The sequence below is a fragment of the Gavia stellata genome, chromosome 17, assembly GCF_030936135.1.
Source record: "Gavia stellata isolate bGavSte3 chromosome 17, bGavSte3.hap2, whole genome shotgun sequence".
Classification (NCBI taxonomy): Eukaryota; Metazoa; Chordata; class Aves; order Gaviiformes; family Gaviidae; genus Gavia; species Gavia stellata.
The window spans coordinates 16,526,206-16,551,398 of record NC_082610.1 but is presented as its reverse complement, the minus strand read 5'-3'; the positions used below and the strand labels follow the sequence as shown (position 1 = coordinate 16,551,398).

Below are 25,193 nucleotides of genomic sequence, written 5' to 3'. Positions count from 1 at the left end.
GTGTCCCTTAGGATGCACTTTAGGTTTTGGGGATGTTCTGCTGGATTTAAGAGCTTGTTTGGTTCAGGTCTGTTTTCTTCTCTGTCCACTATTATGAGGAACACAGTATGTAATAAGAATAAAGTAATCACAATAGTTACAAGTTTCCTTTTTTCGGACAAAGACCTGGATGATAAGAAGGTATTAGCACCTGATTCATGTAGAATAGAAACCCTAGGGAGGGGTGGGGTTTCCTTAGGTAACTCATTCTCACTTGTACTCAGTGCCATTCAGTTAAAATAAAAATTGTACAAAACATTTTGAAGACAAAGATCTATTCAGGGACAGTGCTTTATTTCAGTTTTGCTAAGATCTTTTTATCATGAATATAGGAAATGTTATTTTTCTACAATTTCTAAAAAGTTACTTTTATAAAGCCACCCAAAAAATATATACAGAAACTCCTCTAGGAGTATGTCTTCCTACTTCTCCTTTCCACCCCAAAATAGTAAGCAAATGGAAAATCAGTTTGACATTTCTCGTCTTGAGTTTTGGACCTTGTAACAGCCGATGGTTGTTTTGTAGGAATTTGCCTGTACACAAATGTTTTCTTTCAGGCTTGTGCCTGCTAGTGACACAGCTGATTAGAGCTGAAGCAGTTCATTTAAAAGAAAATGGACAATAAAACTGCCAGAAGAGAAGGTCAGGCTATGGGGACAATATAAGGGTGGCAGTGTGGATTCCAGAAGTTCATCTGGTTTGAAGAATCATCCTGACAAGTCACGCAGTACAAAGGAGGGTGTTAAATCCTTCTGTGCTTGTCTCTTCTTGCTTGCTCACTTTGCAAGAGATGAAAAAAAAACCCCCACCAAACAAACTCAAAACACCATGGGCATGCACACAGGCAGAAGCTGATAGTTGAAACGTAACAACTGCTGATGTGTCTGATTTAAAAATCTAGGGTAGTTATTTAAAGTTTCTCTAATCCACCAGAGCTGTGTTGGAGCTGTGTTCATCAAAATCAGGTCGCCCCATGCCCTTGGGATTCAAGTCCCTGCAGTGAACTGATCCTCTGTAGACACAAACTTGACATGTGAAATTGTTTTTTGAGTGTCTGATTTTTAAGCTTTTCACTTCAGAGCAAGGCAGTGACTCTTCCCCACCTGGCCACCTGCTTTAGAGCAGGAGAAAACTCATGGCATCTTTACAAGCTGTCCTATCTTCATGGTATTCTGTGAAGCATGAATGGAAGGGTATTGCTTCTTTCGATCAACATCCTTTTCAATGTCAGGGAAAAGGCGACTGTGAAGAGCCAGTTCTTATCTTCATTGTTGTTCCCTTCTTACTCCTAAGGAGAGAAGTTATCTTCTTATTTCTCCCCTCTCTCACTTCCAAACCTAAACTCCTCAGCATAGCACATCAATACATTGATGTGCTTACATTACAACCCTGTTCATGTACATACTTAGGTAATCCTTAAACATAGATGTGCTGGCACTGCAAGCAAGTACAGATGCTATAGTTATACAGAGGTGGTTGTGGACAGCTATTGCTTCATTTGGTAAACATCAGAAGTAAATCTCGCTAGTATAATTCCCTCTTCGCAGGGTATTTCAGATTTCTTTATGGGAAGGACTTGCACTGCATTCATTGTATTTACATAGGTGGTAACACTTCTAAAATGTTTCTAAATTTTTAGATTTCCAGATCTAAACTTCTGCCTCATGCTCTGTGTCCTGTAGCTCTGAAATGCTGAAAACATCACGCAGTCAGTCTCAATATGTGAATTCTACTGAGTTAGAGGTCTGAGCTGGCACAAGAAGGCGGGGAGTCAAAGGGAACTCTGCTAGCTGGATAGCACGCTCTTGTAGATGATGGAATTTTTTGGGACATAAGTGGCATTTAGATACTTTCACCATTATGCAGCTATTAACACCTTTGTCCCCTCTCTCCCTGCAGTCTCCTTGATGTTAAGCATTTTGCCCATGCATAGTTCAAGGTGGAATCTTGTAAATTATTTTTTTTTATACTCTTAAATTCAGTCTCTCTTGGGGGTAGAGAAAAATGGGGATAATATTCCAGAGGGAATACATCACCTTATTGCTCATTATTAATCTTTTGACTTCAAAGGGCATGAATTTTCCTTCCCATCCTCTTTTAGCCTGTTTTGTTCCTCCTGTCAGTAAGAATGCTGCAGTTACAGCTACTTGTTATTTGAGGTGAACAGCCCACTCTTAGTCAATTGTAGTTGCTGTTCTAATGGATCTGACTCTGAACAAGGGGGGTGATCTCCTGGGAGGCTCCGGAGGTGCCATCATTGGTTTTGTGGTACTCTTCTGTTCTTTATTTCTTAAGAGCACACAGTTAGAGTTGAACTCCACTGGATGTAGAACTCAGCCACTTCTGGAGCAGCTGAGAAAGTTCGGGCCACTTAGCAAGTCCCAGAACTGGTCATCTAATGGTCTATTTTTATAATGCTTCCTATTTCTTTGTAGGTATTGTGACTTTTTTCAGAATCGTGCACGTCTGAGGCTTGTAATCTAGTGAAATATCTGTGCAAATGGTCTCTGAATATTTGTTCTTGCGTATGCATCTTGTGGACAACAGCAAAAAAAGCCCAGTTCTTCTTCAGACTGATGTTCCAGAGCATTTCTTGTGATATTTCTGGGTCTGTCTTTCCACAGCATGTCCTTGAGTCTTTGGACAAGGCAAATGTTAGCACTGGGAACTTAATTACCTTCACTTTGTTTATCTCTTGTAGACAGATGCCTGTTCCTTCTCAGGCTCAAATGGCAATAGGATATTGAGAGTAGCAGGATCACTTGCATTCTCCAAATTAGGCAGATTCACAAGTATTTGCAAGATTGGAGCTATAGGTAATACTTTTCATAAAATGATCTAGAAAACATGGATATATTGTATTTTGTAATTTCTGAATAAGATTTTCTGTAGCACTGTACTAAGTCTAATGAAATAAGACCTGTACCTTGCCTCAAAGGGGATAAATGCCTGAGCAGTCCATTTACAAAGAGGAAGGAAATAAGACTCAAGAAAATAATTGTGAACAAATACAAGCATATGCCTTGTGTTATAATAGTTCAAGAGTGTTGCTGTTTCAAAATGTTGTCCAGAAAGTATCAAATAAGTGCTTAGAAATAAGTATCTATCCAGTTTTCTGGGGAATGTTAGAGGAGAAGATGCTGAACTGCAAAAGAAAGGAGATTCCAGGTTAGGGAGGCCTATATGGAAGAAAGCATAAAACAGTGCAGAAGGGCATGGAGATATAAATATAGAATGTCAGTAAAAGTGTATGACTCATACTGCTGTAGTAGCATAGTGCAGAATTTATTTGCAGAAGTACAGAACAAAAACCCTATGGCATACTATGATGCATTTACAGATAGTTTTCCATAGCTGGTTAATGTTTTATGCATCCTGCTTTTTTAGAGGCATCACTAAATTGTGCTTTGATTTTCTTCTTTCTTCTTTTTGTTAGGACTTTGTTTTTAGATGAAGAGTTAAGTCCTCTATTGAACCTTGAATGCAGCAGTTCTGTTTGCTGGGTAGAGATGAGTTAGATTTGTTTTTAATCATGTAACTAAATTTAGCCAGCAATCTGCATTTTAAGGCATTGCTATTAAAAGTCTAAAAGTGAGATATGTATTGTAGTTTGAATTTAAAATGAGCCAGAGGCACAGCTGGTGAGGCAGTCATGACTCTCTAATCATGAGTGGAGAGAAATGAGAAGGGAATTTTCTCATCTTGCAGGATGAATGTAAAGTATGACAAGTGCTTTAACATCTCTCTCTGCCCCCACCCCCGTACCTCAGCTTTGTTTCATGATTGCATGGACTTCATGACCTCCTCCCTCCCATTTTCTTTTTTGAGCCAAGATCGTATATCTGTTTGATATCAGCAGTATGAACACAACTTTACAAGCATTTAACGTCTTACGTTTTAATTTTTCTTTCAGTTTATTCAAAGCTTTGTATGGTACTTTATGTTTCCAGTCTCCTCTAAAAGCAAAACAGCCTTTATCCCGTCTAACACGTAAACCCAGAGGCAGGACTTCCAAGGTATCTGGAGAGTCTTGGAATTTGCCATACTCAAAAGATATTTTTGTCCAATCTTTCAAAGCAGTGAAGCGTGCTATCAAGTATGTGAATAATCCCATTAACGGAACATTGCTCATCTTGAGACATAACTTGGTGTAACTATGGAAGCAAAAAAGAAAAAGCGTACCTGTTTTTTAATGAATGAAAGTCAAAGCTGTTTAGATGTTTAATGGTGTCTACAGTCCCAATAAAGATGGATCTGTTGGTAAAGTGCATGATAACCTTAGCACGTCATGTGAAACTACAAGTTATCTCTAGCCTATCATTCAGAATATTAAATTGACTTAATACAGCACTGCCTTTAGCAATATTTGCTGTTGCCAAGCTCCCATTTCCCAAGGCTATTTTTCAGCCCGATCGATTCCTTAGCTTGGTCTGCCTTCCCCATCACGAGTAGTTCAAGCACGATGAAGGCTGGTGGCCAAGGGGTGAGAATAACTATTTGGGTCCAAAGTTTTTCAAGCTGTCCTGGTGTAAACTGTTGCCTAATGAGTTCTCAGTCTGTGCTTTGAACATTTTAGTCTGTGCTGACTAATCAACCATTATTAGGCTGTCACAGCCCCGGTGTTTTCTCTTGAAGAGTCTCCCACATCCTTATAGCTTTACCTGCGTAGCTGAGTGTTTTCCATTACATCGCGTTATCATACGAGTCATCGGATGTTTAACATTTTGATATCTCCAGGAGGCCCTGAAAGGAGACTGAATGATGTCCCCTTATGCTGTATGTTTCCATTAATGCCGCGCAACAGAGTTCCTCCTGGTTGGATGAATTTTCTTTCATGATGCATAACTGTCTTCTAGGTTGAATTCTTAAATTTCCTCTTTTATTTTTTTTTTTGAGCAGTAGGAATGGGTCACAGTGAGAAGCTCATTGTTTGCTGGATCATAGATGAGCCATTGATTCTAGTGGTGTGAAATCTCTTAGGTGTCTTGTTGGTTTGTTTCGCCTACATGCTGGTGGTTAAATTGGTCACCAGATTTGGGGACATCTGATGTAGCTCAGAATGGCAATTTTTTGGCCCACTTTAAAAGTAGAGGAGTTTTAACTGATAAATCTATAGCTATTGCAGGAGGACTGGTGATGCTTTTACAGTTCTCTTCCTGTGGCACTTGTGGCCTTTTGTTCCAGGTTTAAACCTATTTATGGGGTGCTTGGAAACCCTTGTGAACTGCAGCATGTTGAGTAGGTGCTCTGGACTATTCTGAACTAGGTATGTATTGCAACCTGTGATTGCAGAAGGCTGAAAATGGCAACTGAAATGATCTCTAATTTTCTATTCCTGACATCCCTGAAATGCTTTTGCTGAACTTTCCTGAAGGGGCATGACCTCAATACTATGCATAGATCTGTGGTTTAGTGATACATTTTTAATAGGTATTATAAATGAATATGGAAAAAAATTCAGGAGCGTGCCCTATTATATAAAGATGCAGAAATCTGTAAGGAGGTCATAGAAAGAAGATGTGCTGAGAGACGTGGGTAGCTCTGGTACACTGAACTCCCATATAAGAGAATGAAGGGGCCATTTAAACCTTTGTCAGAGCAGATAATCCTGCTTTGTACTGAAACCGTGCCCAGGTACAGGTGTTAGACTGTAGGTGTGGTAGTGATGCCAGGTTTCCAGCTGCTGAATTAAAGCTGTCTTCAGCCCAGAAGGAATTAGGGATGGATGGATGCATGTTTTTCTCTAAGGTTGCCCTGCACAGAGGCTGTTTCTAGGTAGAGGAGGAAGTTTCTCAGAATGGATGAAGGACATCAGTGATTGTCCTGAAGGACAGCAGAGATCTGTAGTTGTGGGAGACGTGTTGGTTTGCCCGTTGTAGGGCAGGGAGGAGGCAGAGGCAGCCTCCTAATGTCAATTTTTAATACCTGCTCCTGTGAATTTTCATGTGAAAGGAAGCATTAGGAATTTTATATAGAACTTTCTATTTCAAGTCTGAATGAGATTAAGCATTCAGTGTGAATATCCAGAGTTCATTTGAAAAGTAATTGTTAATGCAACCATGAATTGAGATAGCCTAGATGAACTCTTTCATCTAGTATTTATGAAAGCATAGTTCAAAGCTTGCCTGGATACCGAATAGAGAATTCAAGGACATAACACTAGTGCAATCATGATATTATCTTAAAACAGGAAAATTGATGTAAAGATGAATCTGAACCTAGTGAAAATTAGTAAATTTTGATGTTCCTATCTGTCTGTTGTGTTTTACTGAGAAACCAACCTGTTTTTAAAACTGAAACACATTTTTTTAATTGCTAATTGTCTCCAAATACTTATGTGGCTGAGCAGATTTATTAAGAAACTGCTAAAAGGGAGAAATGATATGCTCTACAGCCTCAGCCGCATCATAAAGCAGCACAGTAAGAGCTACCATGTCAGACAGGAAGCAACTAGAAGTGCTTTATGCAATGTTGCTGGATTTGCAATACTCCAAAGGTTGTGAACTTGCAATTTTGAGGCCGTTCTCAACTGTCTATGCTTTGTGATAGCGTAAGGACAGAAGGATGACCTGAAGAAAGTGCAGAGAAGCCTTTCTGATAGTGGAGTGCTAGTGTGGTGCTGCAAGCACTTGAATATGCACATACCTTCATCCGTATTCTGTGAGGGACGTGAGCATGTGTTTCAGATGACTTGCTGCTATATATATACTGATGCAGACTGCTGTGTTTACAGTTCAAAGAGCAGGAGGAAACTAGATCTGTATGACCACGTAGAATCTCAAATGATGTAGCATACTGTTGTATGTACTATTTGCTTAAGGGGCTGTTGGGAAGTTTTTCTTAAAAATGTTCTGACCTCTGTTCTTCCAGCTCTCTGAACTCCTGTTCTGTATGTTTCATTCAAGTTGTACCCTGGAATGGCACAGAATGCATGAATTACATCTATTACTCCTTAATTCCAAATGGTATTGAACCCTCTGGCCTTAATTTTATGTAGCATTTGCCTGCTGAAAAAAGGAACAGTTGCAATGAAGTAATCTGGGACAATATAGATGCTCACAGTTGAGGAGTTGAAGTGCCTTTTGGAATTGGAGCCTCCGTGCTCGGAACATGGCAAGATCGAGGTGCTAGGAAACATTGTTAGTATCTCAGAAGAACTGGAAAAGCTTTCCAACATTGTATGCTTCTTTCTTTCACACAAGTTGTAGAAATAACTCCTGCCTTTTGTGCCCTCTTACTGTATAAAGTCTGGTATGAAACATAATTTTCTGATGCCTCAGCCACTTCCATGGTTGATGTACTCTGTCCAGTTGACTCATCACTGTGTATGTTTTCTTGACTTCTAATTAAAATCTGTTCTATTCTAATATTAGACCAACACTCCTTGTTATATCACCCTTCATTCTTAAGTAATTCATCCTGCAACCTCCTTACTCTGTATGACTAATGTCTTTTTCTCAAATATTCTTAGAACATTTTAAAATACCATTTATATTATAAGCAGCACAGTAGCAATACCTCTCATTACAATTGCTTAATGCTTTCTGTCATAACTCAGTGCTTTCTTTTGCTTAGGATTTTTATGAGACTTTAACCTTTTTGGCTGGAATTTTCCATGCATTGGTGTTTGCCTCGGCCTGAAATTTCCACTTGAGACTGATTGTTTTGTTTATTTGCTGGAAATATAATCAGTATTTCATTGAGAAGACACTTCTAACTCAGCTTCTGTTAGGCTCTGCCACAGAAAAAACAGATTTCATTTTTTTTAAGAGGACCTATAGGCAGATGTGTTTGGCTGAAAATGAGGAATGATTGACCATTAGCAGGAGACTGAGCGTGGGAAGGGGAATGCTTACCAAACAGGAGCAAGTCTAGGGAGGGAATTTCTGCTGATTAGAAGTGAGAACTGAGTTGATGCGCACTGAGAAGGAACTGGTTGCTTACCTAATCTTTGGGCATTCAAGAAGTTCTTCCTAAAAGCAAAAAATTAATTTATCTGGCTTTAGTTTTTTTAATGGGTGTTCTCCATGTTTGCGTACCAATAACCACCTGAAACTTGTTTCCCTTACAGTGGCAAAAAGGAAAAAGTTAATTACAATTATTTCTGTTTGTAAACAGAAACAGTTTACATTCTGCTAAAGGCTCTGTTTGGGTTTGCATGTGTAAGTAATTCTGTGCTTGCTTGTCCAGTAAAAGTAAATCAAATCTCTGGATGGGAAGGTGTTTTGTTGTAGCTAAGCATTATTGCTGTCTGGTTTTAATCGTTCAAATACGCTTGCATTCTTCAGTTCCACTGAATTTACTGAAATAATTTGTAATAATAGAGATGAGCATACTTCAAAGCCTTTGTAAGGCTGTTTCCAGTTTTATAACTTCCATTTCAACTTGGTGTTACTGTTGAAATTTCAACATAGGACCTCAAAAATTGATCCAATTACAGAATTGCAGAACGAACCTTAAGGAGACCGATACCTATGGCGTAGTAGAAAAAAAGACCAAACTTGTATAGACCCTGGCACATGGAAAAGATACTAGATAGTGGAGAGAGGGGCTTTTTCTAGTCATTGATAAAGATGCAATAAGGAGCTGACGGCAACTGTACTTAGACAAGTTAATCCTGTTGAGAAGAGGGATGGTTTCTGAAAAGTAAAAACAGTTAAACATGGAGGCAGCAACTTGGGGCAGATGATGGACTTGATAGCCCTTAATTCATAAGGGGAAATTACATATGCAGTTTAGTTTGACTTCAGAGTAGGTGGCCGTGGTGTTTTGCTCTGATCTTGCAGTCAGGGAAGCTGTAGACCACTGCACTTTTCTCCACCTTTCACAGGCCCTTGGCAGAGGGGAGCAGAATTGCTTGCTTTGCACAGAACTTGCTCTAGTGGTTTGCCATCAAGGTGGTGATTGTGTCAGCTGCTCCCTGGTTTCTGCTGGTCACTGGCAGGGCAGGAAAATTGCTTTCTCAGTGAGTAACTGGTCAGGTGTGTGTGTTGGGATTTTAGACTGCTTTCATCTGAATCCAGACACCAGCAGCAGATGAGACTTGAGACAAGGTGGGGCAGTACCCTGATGGGATGATGCAAAGGATCATTTTTGTTGTATGAGTGGCTGGTGTTTCTTGTTCATGTCTGGGTCCAGACAGAGCACCAGATTTGCTTGGGGAAATAATTTTTTTCCCCAGAAGTCAGACTTGAGAGGAACCTCTGCTCCCCCTGTGTACAGAATAGTGCTATAGACTGTGTATGAGGATCTGGCTCTGTATCATCAAATAACACTGCCCGCCTTTCCAGAGGCCTTGCGGGTTGCTGACGTTTTTGCCTGTCGCACTTGATACTTTTTGCTTCTGAGAGTTGAAATGCTTTAGTTAAACTATGGTCCTTGGGATTACCACAGCAATGTCTGGGTAGCGCATGACAGCCTGTGGTATATTAATGATCGAACTAGATGTTACAGAAATTCTTTCTGGCTTTGAATTTCATAAAACTCAGCTTCAGTTCCTGCAGTTGATACAAAATAGAGCAGCCTGCCTGTCCTTTTCCAGCCCACTAATAGGTTTCTGGATAGGTGCAGTAACCTGGTCTGATGTAAATGCCTGAAGCTTAATCTGCATTTAAGTTTGCTATGTAACATACTGATGTAGGATACTTCTTGCAACATTTTTGTAGCTGCAGATATTTTTAGCAGAGATCTGTATGAATTGTAAAGTAAATATATTACCTCCAGAACAAGCATGTTTTTTAAACTGCAAACTGTTCTCCTAATCTCTGTAAGGTATACTGGTAGTTCTGTTAAAGAAACTTGTTTTAATGCTTTAACCTAAAAAATTGAAGCTACTATACTGAAAGACCTCACTTGTATTGAAATAAGTATGTGACTGGTTTCAACTTTTCCCTGAACTGCTAGGAAGCTCCAAAGGAAGAAAATATTTGTGCCCTTGAGAGAAAAGGACAACTAATTTTATCACTTAATTATTTCAGAGGAAGCATTATCAGTGAACTGAGAGAATGTATCTGAAAAACTGTTGCAAAGATTGGAGTAAAAGATACCACTGCTAGCAGATCTCCAAGGAAAATGCATTTGCTTCTCATCTGTTTAAATATACGAGGTTAGAGGTTTCCAGTTTATTTATGAGATGCATTATCAGCTTAAACTCCACAAACCAGCAGTGCACACCTGTGTCTCGTTCAAGACAGTTTAACAGCATCCAAAGGAAAAGGGAGGTGTTCAGGTTTCCAAAGGCTTGTGTTAAGAAAACCCTCAATTGTCGTCTTTGGGCGGTGTGACCGGTACCCCCTGCTCCCAACCCCTCAATAGGATATGTCTGTACTGACTGACAAGGAGAGAAGTGTGTGTGTTGAAGCTGATTTACTTGATTTGATCATATTTCCTCAAATCCCCATCATTTGGCTTATGACTTGATGGCTTGAGTTCAATTCTGGAGAGGAGATTGAGGCTTGGCTGAAGTGTGTATGTAACTCAAGGTCATGGCAGGCTTCCTTCTGGGCTGGAATGTGGGTTGCTGCTTCTAGTCAAAACCGAGTTGAGAACACTCTGTTTATGCTGTGTGTATATACCTTTTTTAATTGGAAGCCAGGAAGGGACGGCTTTTCATGACTTAACTGCAGAGATCTCGTTACTTCATTAAGAAAATAAAGCTATCACTTACGTGATAGTATCATTGTGTTTTGTTTTGGGTGGGTGGGGTTTTTTGTTTGTTTGTTTTTAATATGGGGAATCGAAAGTAAAAAGAATTTCTTTATGGATGTTATCCATACTGGAGAATGGACTTTTAGGTGTCAGTCCCACAGCAGTGAACCTGGTATAATATGTGGAGAGAAGGGTGATCATGTAGTGCTAGTTTCATTTAAAGTTATCTTTCCTTGGCCAATGTGTGATTCCTGTGAAAACAAACTGGTGCATTTCCAATGCTTGATGACAGCGGTGGTGGTGTTCCTGACTAACCAGTTGCTGTCCTGAGGGCTGTTGCTCTGCTAACAGAAGTGGTGACAGAAGGTAACTTCCATCAGGAAAAGATAAACTGTATGTTAAATACAGGATATGTGATGGATGTCTCTATGGCAAAGACTGGGAATAGAGAAGAATCTTTTATGTTTCAGAATAAGCTGTTTTGTGTGTGCTTCTGTTAAGCTAAAAATATGTCCTTTGTATGACCAAAGTGTATATATTGTATGCAGAATGTCCAGGTTATCCAGCTTTACCGACATAGTTTCATTTATATTCCAGGCCATCCTGCAGATGTTATTCTGCTAGAAAACAAGTTAATGACGTTTGAGTAACTGCACGGAAGTACATCATAATATGTCTTTAGCTAGTTTTAATACTTTTTTTTCTTTTGCTCCCAGAAGTAAGCTAGTTTTCACTAGGTTTTTGAAGATTTAGATAAGGTGCATTAAGAAGTGTTGTTCTAGTTTTGAACTGGTATCCAGATGTTCCAGGAACGTAATGAATAAGTAATCTTGAAATGTGTTTTGTGTTTAGAAACTGGCAAGGTATTCACCTGGGGCAGAGCGGACTATGGGCAACTTGGAAGGCACGCAGTGGTCCCCGATGGGCAGGAGGCATACGTAGCATCTGAACAACGCTTGGAGCTGTTGTGTAACATCCCTATTTCAGTGCCTTGCCTAAATGGAGCATCTCAGGTAAAGAAGAAAATTACCATTTTTTTTCCCCAGGTGTTTTTGGGGGTTTTTTGGGTCCATTAAAATAATCGGAACAATTTCCTAATAGTACCTTTTCAAATGCTGTAGCACAAGCCCTCCCTGCTCTTCCTGTAAGCTCAGGAGTTAATACGATTCAATTATTTCAAATTTCTTAAAAGGCTTTTGCATTCAGAAACTGATTTTTCCATGGTGGAACCAGACTTACCATTAGCAGAAGATGTCAAGTTCCCTCAGAAATCGATGTGTGCAAGAGATAGTTGCACCTGCAATACAGCCTAGCAGGTGAGCTGGGACCCTGCCCAGTTGCAGCGCTACTTTTGTCTGAAGCTGTCTTGTAACAGTTTAGCCAATGGCCTCTCTCTAGTTGATAAATAATAATGCTGCAGCTTCTAGAATATTTCCCTACCTTATAACATCCTTGAGTGATATTGGAGGCTTTCTTTTCATGTGGCTAATTTGATACAAAATGATTTATCCTCAAGCATAAAGATGATCAGAAAGAAAACGTTACTCAAGTTGTTTGCTGTGGTCTGACACAACATGCAACCTGTACTGTGTACAAACCATTTTCTGGGCTTTTTAGTGGCTGAGAGGCAGCATATGGCAATTGGCTTGTTGGCAGGCAATGTGCAGGTCCCATCTGGGCAGATAACCAGTCAAAAGGTATGCATCTCCCTGTGGGGTAGCTGGCAGTCAAAATGCAAGGGGTAAGTACAGGTTGACAGCTTCAGCTGCAATGTATGTACTGCATCTCTGCCTCCTGGTAGTCTCCCCTGGTGAGACTTCAGTTAGAAGAGTCAGTCTCTGCCCTTTACCATCATCAGTGTTCTGTGAATGTGTGCACTCGCCGATGTGAAGGGGAGCTTCAGAGCCCAGGATGCTGCAGTAATGAATAATTTGTTTAGTCAGTGTTGGCTCCACTGACTCTCAATCCGCTTTCTTGCTCTTTTTGAGATGGGTGTCCCTGCTTTTGTCACTAGGTATCTATAGAGAACACCATTGCTGAATCTGTTTCATGCTGTTTTTCATTTGTGCTTTGGGCAATGCCTCAAGTACGTAGTTCTGTCATTTCTTATACAATACAAAGTCAAGGCAGCCATAGCTTTTGCACAGGGAACTTACGCTTGGCAGGATGAGTGATCCACAAAGGTGAAAGAAAGGGATGCGTTCAGATATCTGCCTTGAAAAGGAAGAGAAAAACAATCTCATCTTCATTCTGCTGCCCTCAGCGCTGTTCCTCCTTGCAGACCTATGAGAGACCTGATTTGAGTGATTAGGAATGGCAGTGTTCTGGAGCAGGCATCATTCTTTCCAGAGCTAACAGCATGAAGATGATTTAAGAAGAGCGTGATCAAGAGCTAGCATCATTTATACCCTAAGAGGAGCTGTGTTGATGAGAAGAGGAAAAAGCAGCTAATAAGAGCCTAAATTGCTTCACTTTGAGATTACAAAATAATGCCAGAGCTAGAATTTATACTTAAAAATGCATTAAATTGCAGTATGTAGGCTATGTAGAGTGTGAGCTGGTTTTTGTTTACACTCAAGCTATCCCTTTTTCCATTTGTTGTCGTATGGAGACGAGGTTTGATTTGAGAGCTGAATTAAAAGGAGTACAGAGAAGATGAGTTCTTTTCCATGTTTACCTTGACTTAAACATGCAAATTGGAATTGTTAATGCAGAGACCCAGGTTAACAGTTGAGGTTTACAACTAATGATTTTTGTCCACTGTCTATTTTTATAAATCACTTTTAATGATTCAACTGAGTTTTTGATAAAATGGTGGTATGCTGTTTGCTTCTGCACTTCAGTTAGTATTGTTAAAACCAAAATGGAGAAACTAATCTAAGGATTACAGGACAGTATAATAGGCACACTAGATTACCTCAAGGACAGTGCAGTAGATTTAACCTCCTGTGCTGCTCCTTGTCTCCATGCCCATGTCTTACCAGCTTTCTCCACCAAAGACCAGGGATTCTCCTTTCTTTGTGCTGAAATGTCTGTGTCTGTCTACCTACCACTCCAAAACCTGATTTTTGAAGTTGTGTGTGTGACCTATTCCCTTGTGAGTTTGACTTAATCTGACAGACTCGTTTGGAAGCATTGACCTTGAGAAATATGAGCACTTTTTTTCTTTCAACTGAAACAATGGAAGAACAAAAGCCTGAGTTTTTAAATAATTATCTACTAATCTGAGTATGTCTTCCTGACAGCTTTAAAAGAGTGTGTGGACATCAGGTTCCGGGAGTCTCATGTGTTTGAACTTTTTGAACTATGCGACTGCAGGTCTATTTATTATTTTCTTCGCAGTGCTTTGGTGCATAACCGCCATGGAATAGGATGAGGCACTGAAAAGAAACTTCAGGCTGTAGCCAAAGTCAGTTGTGCGAGGCATTATGCATGCAGTGCTCTTGTGTTGTGGGGCGTCCTTGATTGGACCTCTTCAGAACATCTGACTCATCTGCTGCCTGATGTGCATTCATATCTACCGCTCTTCAGATGAAAGGACAATTAAATACAAATGGCCTGAAATATGATGAGCCTCTGTATTTAGAAAAAGCTACAAAGACCTGGTTTAATGTTTCCTCCTTGTCAAAATGTTTTTCCAGTCCGTTTGATATTTTTGGTTTTAATAGCTATCGTATTACTGTTTGTGGTATGTTCAGCATGTCATTCACGTTGCAGCAAACATTTGCTGCAGCAATAAACAAGTAAGAAGTCATTGTGCAGTGCTGAACGTTTCTTGCTAAACTGTATGGAAGGAAGGGCTACAGTCATTTTGGATATGTTTTCATCATAACATTTTTCTAATTAAAGCAAGCTATGCTAGATTACAGTTTTCAGAGGAGGGAGATCTGAAATTTCAGTTAAGAAATTAAAAAAAAATTGTGTGTCACACTTTGACTTTGGGTATGTGTTTTCCTGGACTTAATTCGCTCCTCAGTTTTACCATCACTCAACTTGAATCTTGAAGGTGGGTGTAGGGGCCAATTGTGTCGGGGAATGAAAATAGCCGTGGGACTTCTGGCACCCTGTACCTGCTGGGTTTATCCTGATCCTACTGTGGTCCATAATTCCAGTGTGTACATTCGTCCCAGTGTATGTATGTTTGTCCCGTGCAATACAGATTGGTTTGGATCCTCCGTATGGTTCATTCCTTCAGGGAATGCCATCATGAATACACACATTCTCATGGCCCTTTGCAGTCAAAGTTTATTGCCACTCTTTTCAGTGGCAGTTGCAGTAATGTGTCATTTTTGTTTAATTTAAGTATTTGAAAGATAGCTTTGTTTTTAGAATATTCTGGTTTTTTCCCTTTTTTCCCCCATTCATGTTGCAAAATATTAAGCATCTACCTACAAGACAATTCTAAGTTTTCTGCTACGATGATAATTAATTGGTTGATTATTGTATGACTGATAGGTTAGTGTATAAGCATCATTATTGCCTTAACATATAGACACAATAATATTGAAAATAGAACCTTTTGGTTTACAGAAAATGACAACCATTTTTGTATTTTTTGACTTCTCAGGGAAAATTGTTAGAGGCCTCTTTGTAAGTAAAGCTGTAGTAGAGACTTTAAGGGGTATTAACCTGATAGTGTTGCATATACATCATCTCTCTGCTGTGTGCATGGCTTTTGTATACTTAGTTGTTTGACTGGGTACTGTAAATATTTGTGGCTATGTTCTTTATTTTGAATGGTCAAAACAAGAGGTTTATATTTTTGTGGGAGAGAAAGAACAAATTGAACTTTCCTAAACCAGATTTTACTGCTCAGAGTTTGAGAATATATGTGTAGTAACTGATCCAATAAGCTGCTTAAAAAGGGATAGGGAAGGAGGTAAATGCAAGGGGTAGGGAAGGAGGTAAATGCAAATAGTCTCTCTTGTTTTCCAGGCTCGATAACTTTTAGATGATCCAAAGATACAGTTCAATAGAAGTGGTTATGAAAAACAAAGTTTCAGTAAACTTTGTTCCTTGTTCTTTGATTTGCCAGCTTGCCTCAAAACTCACAGAAACAGATGTGGACCCTGGAAAAATTCTTAGTGAATGGTGGTTCTTACTTAGCAATACTTACAGCTAATAATGCAAACAAGCAGGGGATAGGAGTGGAAATAGAGAAATGACATGACTTCAGGTGCAACAGCAAGTCAGCTGGAAAGCTGAGAGGAGAACCCAGGTGCTACATATTCCACTCCAGCCCTTTACTCATTAAGCTTTCTCTCTTGTGATATCACTAGAAGGGAAAGTTAGTTGATATCTGCATGCTCCAGACAGGTCAGATTACTCCTTGTCTTATATTTCGGTTAGTGTGTGTTGCTTTCCGTGGGTGTTTGTTTAATGCTCTTAGATCTGTCCATCTAGTGATTCTTCATGAGGAGAGACCCCTGTAGAAGGAGAGGTAAAGGCCAGCTCGTCTTGTACTGAGGGGTTTGTGAGGTCCTTCTGGACCAATTAATTAAATTATCCTTGTTCTTAATTTGAAGTGATGTGGAGTTTCTCACTTGGTAAGCAAGTAGTGTGGTAGGATGGCTTTTTTTGTCCTCAATTGATGTCTTTTACAAGTTGGTCTTGATCTATGTCCTTTGAGAAATGGCATTGTTGAATTTTCCTTGATTGGTAGATGTTGGTTTTGTTATGCTGGTTTAGAGATGCAATGATAAAAATGGTAATGTAGAGCTGGTTCCTTTAATATTCTTGCAAGACTGGAAATCAAGTTCTTGGCTTATCAATTCATTTTAAGTGACAGTAAAGGAGAATAAAGCCCATGGAGAAGTGGGTTCTGAGTACAACTCACTGTGCAAATGAGAAGTTGCAATTAAGGATGAAAATACAGACCAAATTGTTGAAATGATCATTGGGGGGAAAAAAAAAAGCCCTGAACAAGATCTATCAGAAGAATGAAACCACAGTCTGCATATGAAATACAAAGTCTGTGTTAGACTAAGTGTGTTTGTGTGATCTGCATGCCCTGTGTAGGAGAATAACACTCGTCTTGGCAACACTGCAAGAAGATTTGAGAGGAGTTTACAGTTATATCACAGGAAATGAGGAAACGGGATTTGCTTCTTAGGTCAGTCGGTTCTCCCTGTCATTCTCCTAGCAGGAAATTGAGAGCAGTAACTAACTGCTGAAATTCAAATGCAACTTTTTGGCTAGGTAACCATCCCATTTATTCTGTGCTTTTCTTATCCCATTAAGACATGACCATGGTTTGTAAAGAATATCTTATTGCCTGGGTAGAGAGACATGTAATACTCATAGCAAAGTCATTTCTGGAAGTTAGGAATACTAGTGTGTTAGACAACACAGGTTACTCTGGAAATATTAGTCTGGCTCCATGATAACCGTAACCTAGTCACAATTTTATTGTAAATAATTTGGTGAAGTGAAGCTCAGCTATTTAACACTAGGTGAGAGGATGGGGAGCTTTGCTTTCCTCTTCTCCTTGCGGTTACAAGCAGAGCCTAGATCACCAACTCTAGGTGTGTAATTTTTGGAAAGCAAAGAGGAGGTGATGTTTGTTCCCAGCACCGTGCTTCCCATCACCCATACCAAATTCTCTGCAGCTGGCATTGCAGAAAGGGAGATGGGAAATCAAATTCATGCCAAGTGAATGGCAAAGGAAAACTCCTGCACTGCCATTGTATGCCAGGGAGCATGTGGTGTGTAAGTATAAACTAGAGGTTTTCCAATTGTCACTTTTGCAGATGAGGATTGGTTTAAAATGACCGAAATTGCTCTGCTGGGGTTGTACTGTAGCACTGAGGTGGCAGCCAAGGGACAGGCTGCTTTGTAATCTGTATGGGAGACCACAAAGGGTTGATTTGCCTACAGTTTGGGTGAAGTAGGAGAGGGCTGACATGGGATGAACTCAGGAGTTGGAGACCCACCCAGCATTTGATGACTGATGTCTTTTAAATGTGACTATGGGCAAAGCCTTAATCTTCATAATTCATTTTCCATTTTATAGTGTGTTGCAGTTAGAATTCCAAATTAATATCTCACTTAAAGGTATCAGGGAAATGGAAAGAGACTAAAACTACTTGCAGCAGTAGCCATGGCTTGTGCAGACATGCATGAGCTGTCAGTAGTGTAGCCCTAACAATGAGACCAAATTGGCAGCTGTATTTAATGAGCCTGTTAGTAGCAAAATGAGTAATCCAAGTTATCTTGTTTGTAACTCTGTGGCCTGCACATGCTCATACTATATTCCTTAAATTAAAAATAGTGACTGGGTCCCATCCTTCTGCATGGATTGTTCTAATAACAGTGCACCACGACTGCGACTCACTCTGAGCTCAGAGACAACTTGTGATCCAGCTCATTGCTCCTCTGAAGTATTTCTTTGCACCAACAAATGCCATCTCCGTTTACTAGCGCCATTCACATGCATGATGCAGTTAAGGCCTGCTAATCAACCATGGGGAGTGCTGCAAAATTGCTTAAAAAATGTATTTGGTGTTAAGATAGAGCCTCTGTGAGCAGCAACCGTGGAAGGTGACAACTGTTAGTGCAGAAATCCAGTTCTGCCTCACTGATGTTGTTTCAGTTGCTTTGTTCATCCATGAGGAGCCTAAACAGAAAGGTTTCAGTGTAAAAAGTATCCATGCTAGTTTGAGGTGAGTCAGGTCTAACCCAGGGTATGTGCATGGACATGTTCCAAATCCAAGTGAAAATATGGTTAGAAGCAAGAGGTTGGTGGAAAAGGCCCTAAAGCATGCAGTTTTTCATTCTCAATTTGTCATTAGAACTGTTACAGAGAAGGGATTAACAAATCAATGCAGGCTAAAATGAGAGAGAATCAATAAGAAACTGTAGTGAACTGGAACAAAGCTATCAATTTACAGTGTTCTCTGCAAAGAAATCTCATCCATACCTCCTTTTATGGATGGAAAAATAATGCAAAAACAATGATTTGGTATTAGATTAATTCTTTTTTACCTGCCTGACCCCAGAACTTTAGGTCAACAAACTTCTGGTGTAAATGCTGCTTATATTTCTGTTTTCTGTTGTGTTGATGAATTTTATTGGCAGGTTCTATAACACTGGAATCTGAAAAAACAAAAGGAGGCGGGGAGGGAGTAGTCAAGGAGAAATTCATTAGTCCAGTTTCCCTCATAGGAATTTGATGGAATACTCTCTCTAATTATTTACTTTTTTGTATTAGTAGAAGTGACTTTATCAGTTCTTCATTGTTGTTCTGTCTCCTTTTCTTAAGAGTGTTACTTCTGAAAAGTTACTTAATAGGTAGTGTGCATTGTGTAGCTGGAAAATATGCTGGGCTACTGGGTAGTGTGCTACAGATGAATGAGATGGGAGAGACCTTATGGTTCCAACTCTGCCTGTTTATTGAGTTGTTCCATTGGTCTTTTCAAACTCATTTGTCACTGTGGGGCCATAAACTCACCGAGGCACTGCTGTTCTGGCCAGCACACAGACTGCTTCTCCCTGCTTTTAATTTAAGGATTTTGGATTTGGTTTGAACTTGGGTTATGCTTGTACTTTTACGCTGGTGATGGTGTTTGTTTTCATTTAAGCTGTGAGCCCTGCCAGTCTTTCCGGCCTTTGTGCTTATGTTGTAAGTTATTGTAAAGCTACTGTTTAATGAAAGATTCAGAAAAGAGAGAAACTCATGTTTCTGCTGTGATGCTTAAAGTTGTTTCTGTTCCGTGGTACACAGCAAGTTTCAAAGGCTGGGCAGCCTGCTGAATGACGGGGACCTGCTTGTCCTCCTGCCTGGTGGCTCACCTCCTTTGCCTGTCGGCTGCCTTGCCTCTAATTTAAACTGAAGTTGTCAAAGGCAGAAGCTACCTCTGAACTCTGTGTGTGTTTTTTACTTGGTCTAATATAGCCTGTGCCTTTGCCCCAGCATTCAACCAACAGAACTTGTTTGTGAAAGGAGGAGGATGAAGGAGAAGAAAAAGCAAAAATGATGCCTCTAATCACATGAGGATGAAAATACTAAACTGGCTCCTGTTTTAAAACCTGCCTAAGGGTTTATTCTTAGTCTCCTGGCAGTTGTGATTGCTGAGCTCTCTATAAATTCAGTGGATATCGCCTATAATCAGATACCAGCAAAGAAAGATTGCTAAGACCTATGCCTTGCAGATTTTTTCTTTTATCGTAGAAAAAGCAAATAAAGACCTCATAAAGAATTTTAAAAATTTCATTATCAGGGAGAAAAAAAATTGGTAGTTCCTTAGAGGTATGGTTCAGAAAATGCCACCTCCTACATTGTGCCACTTCAGCTCCCATTTTCCCATTCCTCCTCTTCCCATGTGCAGAGCTAATGTAAACTATCCCTTCCTTGGTAACAAGTGCTTAGGGAGCCAGTATTACTATGTGTTTGTTTTTCCAGAACGTTGTTTGGTGTAATGTTTGTGCTCTTAAGTGTTAAATTAACAAGCATTAAATAGCCAGTTTTCCTACTGGTAACTGCTTCAGTGGAAATCCCTTCTGTCCAGCTTTTTTAAGTTGCCAAGGTTTACCTGCAGCCTCTACTGTCAGTTGATTTCATGCTTGGGAAGCGTGAACCCACTCAAAGCCCTGAAAAGAGATTATGGGGGGGAAGGGGTGAAAGCCATCTAACAAACTTCCTCTAACAGATTTCAGCCACTTCAATCCAGACAGAGATATTATGGTATCTAACATTTGATTAAGTGCTATGACAAGATACATTGCAGGTGTATATAACTATGCAATTCCTTTATTGCTTTTGTATATGCCAAGATGTAGGACTTTGTGTTTCTAACTTCTTTGTTCTCTGTACGGATGCAAGCATAGGATATGATTTTTAGTTCTTGAATCTTGTTCCCTTCTCAGTCTTCTCTGTTTGGTCCCCTGTTTTAATTTCTCGTGGTTTTGTGGATGGGGTATTTTTTGTTTGTTTGGTTGGTTTTTTAATGTCTGTATGGAGGAAAACCCTTTTTCTTCAGTAGTTTTGGGAAAAGGTTTATGACGTAAACACAGAAAAGTAAATTCCAGAAATAGCAAACAGTGAATTAATTAATTTTTTCTTTGGCTTCTTGATCTGCTACTGCTCCCTTTTTAGGATTTAGCCACTACAAAGAAAAGTTGAAGGCATCCTGTTTTTCCTAAAGATGCTTTTACTCACTGTGGTCATGCAGTTAAAATGAAAAAAGGAGCACCCACTTTTAGAGCAAATAGCGGTGTATTTATAAAAACTTAGACAATAATTGGCTTACAATTATAAAAAAAACCCAACTTTGTGACTTTTGGGAGCACAGTCACAAGAATTTTTCAGAATTTTGTGAGGAAATTAAGAACAGGAAGTGAGATAGAAGGCATTACAAGGTTTTTAATTATTGTGGATGTTTCAAATTCTTGGTTTAAATGTATTTCTTCCTTACCATGAAAACCATATTGGGAGATGGCTCTTCTCCTCCAGTGCCTGTCACTGAAGTCTTTCCAGTTTGCTGAGTGGATCGGATCATTGAGGCTGTCGCGATACTGTGCGAGCAGAAGTTTTTCACCTGGCTGCATACAAGCCTGCTGAGATCAAGCAATGTTTGTGGCATTATGTGAGCCTATAAGTCCTGCTGTTAGCCCTTCCCTGGGGACAGGAAATAATAGTTTGGGCTCAGCTGTTGTACCTGGGGTGGCAAGTTCAACACATCAGACTGCTCAGCAATGTTCTGTAGTTGCTTGCATGCTATCAGAACGCCTTGAAAACTCAGTGGATGAGAAATACAAGTGAAATGAATGTGTTTGCTGGACAACAGAGGTATCATCTTGATTCTTCATCTTCTGTGGTTGTCATATATATATATATGTATAAAAGTTCTGCAAAATCAGCTTCTTAAAAATCTGGTCCAATTTCAGCACACAGCCGTAGCTAGTGAAGGTGCTTTGGGGCCTGTGCAAAGGTAGAAGTGGTAGAAGTGTTTTGAATTGAAGTCTGGAAAGCATTATAGTAACTGCCCATGTTGGCTGCTGGTAGCTTGGTCAAATACAGAGGTTTCATGCACTGTATCATTGATTGCTCTGATACCACCCTGCTTAATACAGTACATGATACATAAGGGATTCTGCTGTGTATTTGTGAGGCAGTCTGTTCCCCTTAAGTAGTCTGTCTTCAGAACTGATTCAGGTCTGAAGCCTTTATTTGATCCTACCCTTTGGTTCAAGCTCTTGAGTGGATTGTTGGACAAGGAGAATATTTATTAAAACAATTCTTACTTCCAACACTGATATGAGTATTTGACAGCATAAGTCTTGTTATCAGTGATCTTATCTTGAGCTACTAGGTGTCAGTTTGTCTTTTGAAAATTCAAAGTTGTCATGTTTGAAAGGATTACTTGGAAACTGCATGCCAGTTCCTTAAGAACATGCAGATTGTTGTTGGGTTTTTTTGGTTGGTTTTTTTTTTTTTTTTTGCTTCACAGTGAGTCTAATGTTTTCATTGGGAATGCAAGTCACAGGTTGTAGTGGGAGGGGATGTTGTCAGTCTCCAGAAAACAAAAATTCACAATCTCCTCTTTTGCTGTTTCATGGCACCTGTTGTGACTTGATTCTTAATTCTGTTTTAAAAGAATATAAAATATTATTTCATGGTTATTATATCATGTGGAAATAGAAGTAACCTTGAACAAGTGAGAAAATAGCACTCTGATGACAGTCACTTTTTAAGTTTCATTGCATATCTCTAAGACTTCTTCCTCTTTGATACTGCTGATTCTACTTGGTATTTGTATCTGGGACCTCCATTACACAGAATTGAGGCTATGAAAAAGGTAGAGACTTGTAGAAATTATTGATATGGCCAGGTGTAAAACTTTCCAGGGAGTTTTTTTGCATTCAGTTTAGATATTAGACTGAAATCTCCTAAACAGAACATGATGTTGAGATTTGCAGTTTCAGAAAATGAGCAAATACTTGGAACTGAGTAATAGAGGGCTCTCTTTTGGTTCAGCAGTTTGCATTAAGTCTTACAGGATTAATTTGCCATCTCTGGTTTTCCTTGCCACAGCAAGTCTGAAATACAGACTGCTTGGAGGGGCATGAAAAGCAAAATGCTTGTGTCTTTTTACTTAAAAAGATTAAGATGGTATTTGTGAATTATGCTGATGCCATTTAATAAGACACAATTCTTTTAGCTTAGCTGAGAAGCTGTTCAGAAATGTGGACTAGGATATTATGTGAATTTAATGTCTTTCATGTTTCAGAGATAATGTCTCCTACCCCCACCTCTTCAACAGATGAGGACAGTATAGTATCCTGGTTTGCTTTTCTGCATGGTACATGGAGACATCTACAATGTCCTGTGGCCAAATGACTTAGGAGTGCACTAAGACTGACAGTATTCAGGGTCTTCAAGGATGACTGGTTTTGCGTGTGAAGCCTCCGTTTGCAGACAGATAGGCAGAAAGCCAGTGAGAAAAGAGAGTTTATTCACTTATGCTGAGTTCATGCTCAGCATGCCGTGCCAGAGAGAATTCTAATGAAGTCCTTTTATCTGAGGACCTTAAACTTAGTAATGTTAAGTACATGAGGGATGACTGATGTACCACTGCTGAAATCAAATATACGTTCCAGGTTGCTCTTTCAACCTTTTTTTGCCTGTACATGTAATTACATGTAATGTAGATATACCTAGGTATAATTGAAGAGGAATACTATGATTTTTAAGAACTGGTATTAGAAACCCCATGGTTGTTACATTTGCCTGAGTGGCACCTCCCAATGGTTCAGGTAATTTGCTTTTGCTCATAATTTATGTAACAAAGATCTCTCATGCAGGACCATAATGATTATGCATGTTTTAGCTGAAGCTTCCTCGTGAGATACTTTGCTTCTGTGTTTTTTTTCCCTGTTTCTTTCTCTTGCTCTCTTGCCCAAGAGAGTTGTTCTTGTGTAGGCCCACTGAGAGCCATCTGGTGTGGCTGCTGGGAAGCCAGCGCTGCACACCTAAACAAGCCTGTCACACTGGTCACATCTGTCATAGTGCTGGACCTGCACCTGTGAGAGATGGTCTGCAGAGACACCTATGTTACCTTTTTTTAAAATGTGTGTTTGGCCATAAACTTCAGGATGCTTCAGTGCGTTATTTCTCAGAGAAGACTTTCTCCAAACTTTGGGGAAAAGGAGTGTTCGAGTGGCTATAAGCAGGTGTCCTTGGCATTTAAAAATTCTTTAAGGCCTACAGTATATTTGGACCTTCTGGGGGATAGCATTCAGGTCTGCCAGTCATTATCTCAAGGACACTTTTTTCTATATACTATACATCCTCCTGCTTTTGGAGAGAAGAAACTTCTATACTGCAGAAACCTGAAGGTATGGCTTTTTATTCATCCTTTTTTCAGCTAACAGCAATACCTCAAGGTGAGATGCAGTAGCGCTTTATTTCCCCTGGATCAGTGTCAAACTTTTCAGCTGAGTTTTAGAGCTGACCTGACTGATCTTTAAATAATCTTTTCCTTCCTTTGGCAATGTAGCAGCACATTTCCCCCACTCCCCCCAGGCAGATTCTGCTACCAGAGTTGCTGAAATGAATAAAAGACTTAGTAGTCAATAGTTGCATTCTGCCCCTCTTTCTCAAAGCGTAAGCTCTGCTACATGTAGAAGAATACCCAAATGGTTTTTTTCCTGTCTTTCTGTAATTGTAAGGCACTTCAAGCCTGGCATTGCTGGATGGAGATATGTGAAGAACTGAAGACCAGCACATTGCCAATCATAACAAGGCAAACTGCATGATCCTGGGAGAGCAGAAGGAATGCACCAGTGGTTTTAGATGACTATACAAAATAATTTTATTTGCCGAGTGTGCAGTAAGTCCAACTGCATCTTCCCATCCAGAAATTGCAAAGAATCCATTGTTCATACTGCTGCTCTTGTCTCATTGCTGTGCTAAAATTGGAAAGCATTATGCACCTGCCTTCTGCCCTGAGTCACGTCCCAGTAGGCAGGGTTTTCAAACGATCTTTGCAGGTGAGCTGTCTTGGAACAGTGGCAGAGTTCAAAGCATATCTGAAGAAAACAGCTGATGAAAGAGGGGTAAAACCCACGGGGTTAAATAGAAGCAAGCAGCCACGCTTAGGTCTTTGGATAGAGTAGAACAAAAGGGATAAGGAAAAAACCAGCAAGCATTCCTGTGTGTTGTATAACTCTTCATACTAAGTCTCCTGTACAGAATCCTTTAATATTTGTTTGCAGACAACACAGCTCTATAGTACTCTTGACTGGAGACCTAAAATGCAGCAGAAGTTTCTGGGTCAAGTCCAGCGTTGATGTAGACAGGTGCACTTAAGTCAGTGGAGCTCTACAATATCCTGTGGAGTCGTCCTGCATGTTGTAAAGCCATATGATTGCTCAGTTTCTGGTGGCTGTCGTAAACTAATAATATAAAAGATATATCTCTGAGATTCATTTAGGGTAGTGATGATAGTGATCATCTATGAGAGCCTGAGTATGTGTCTTAAGGCAAGCTTTTCTTGAAAGCTTTATGA

General features: G+C 39.8%; 1 protein-coding gene across 1 annotated transcript in view; it reads left to right on the top strand.

Annotated features, from left to right (window-relative positions):
- Positions 1 to 25,193, top strand: part of SERGEF (secretion regulating guanine nucleotide exchange factor) — a 152,405-nt gene that overhangs the window by 23,476 nt on the left and 103,736 nt on the right. The window contains 1 exon segment of the mRNA XM_059826168.1: positions 11,539 to 11,699. Coding sequence (XP_059682151.1) covers positions 11,539 to 11,699 — 161 coding nt within the window.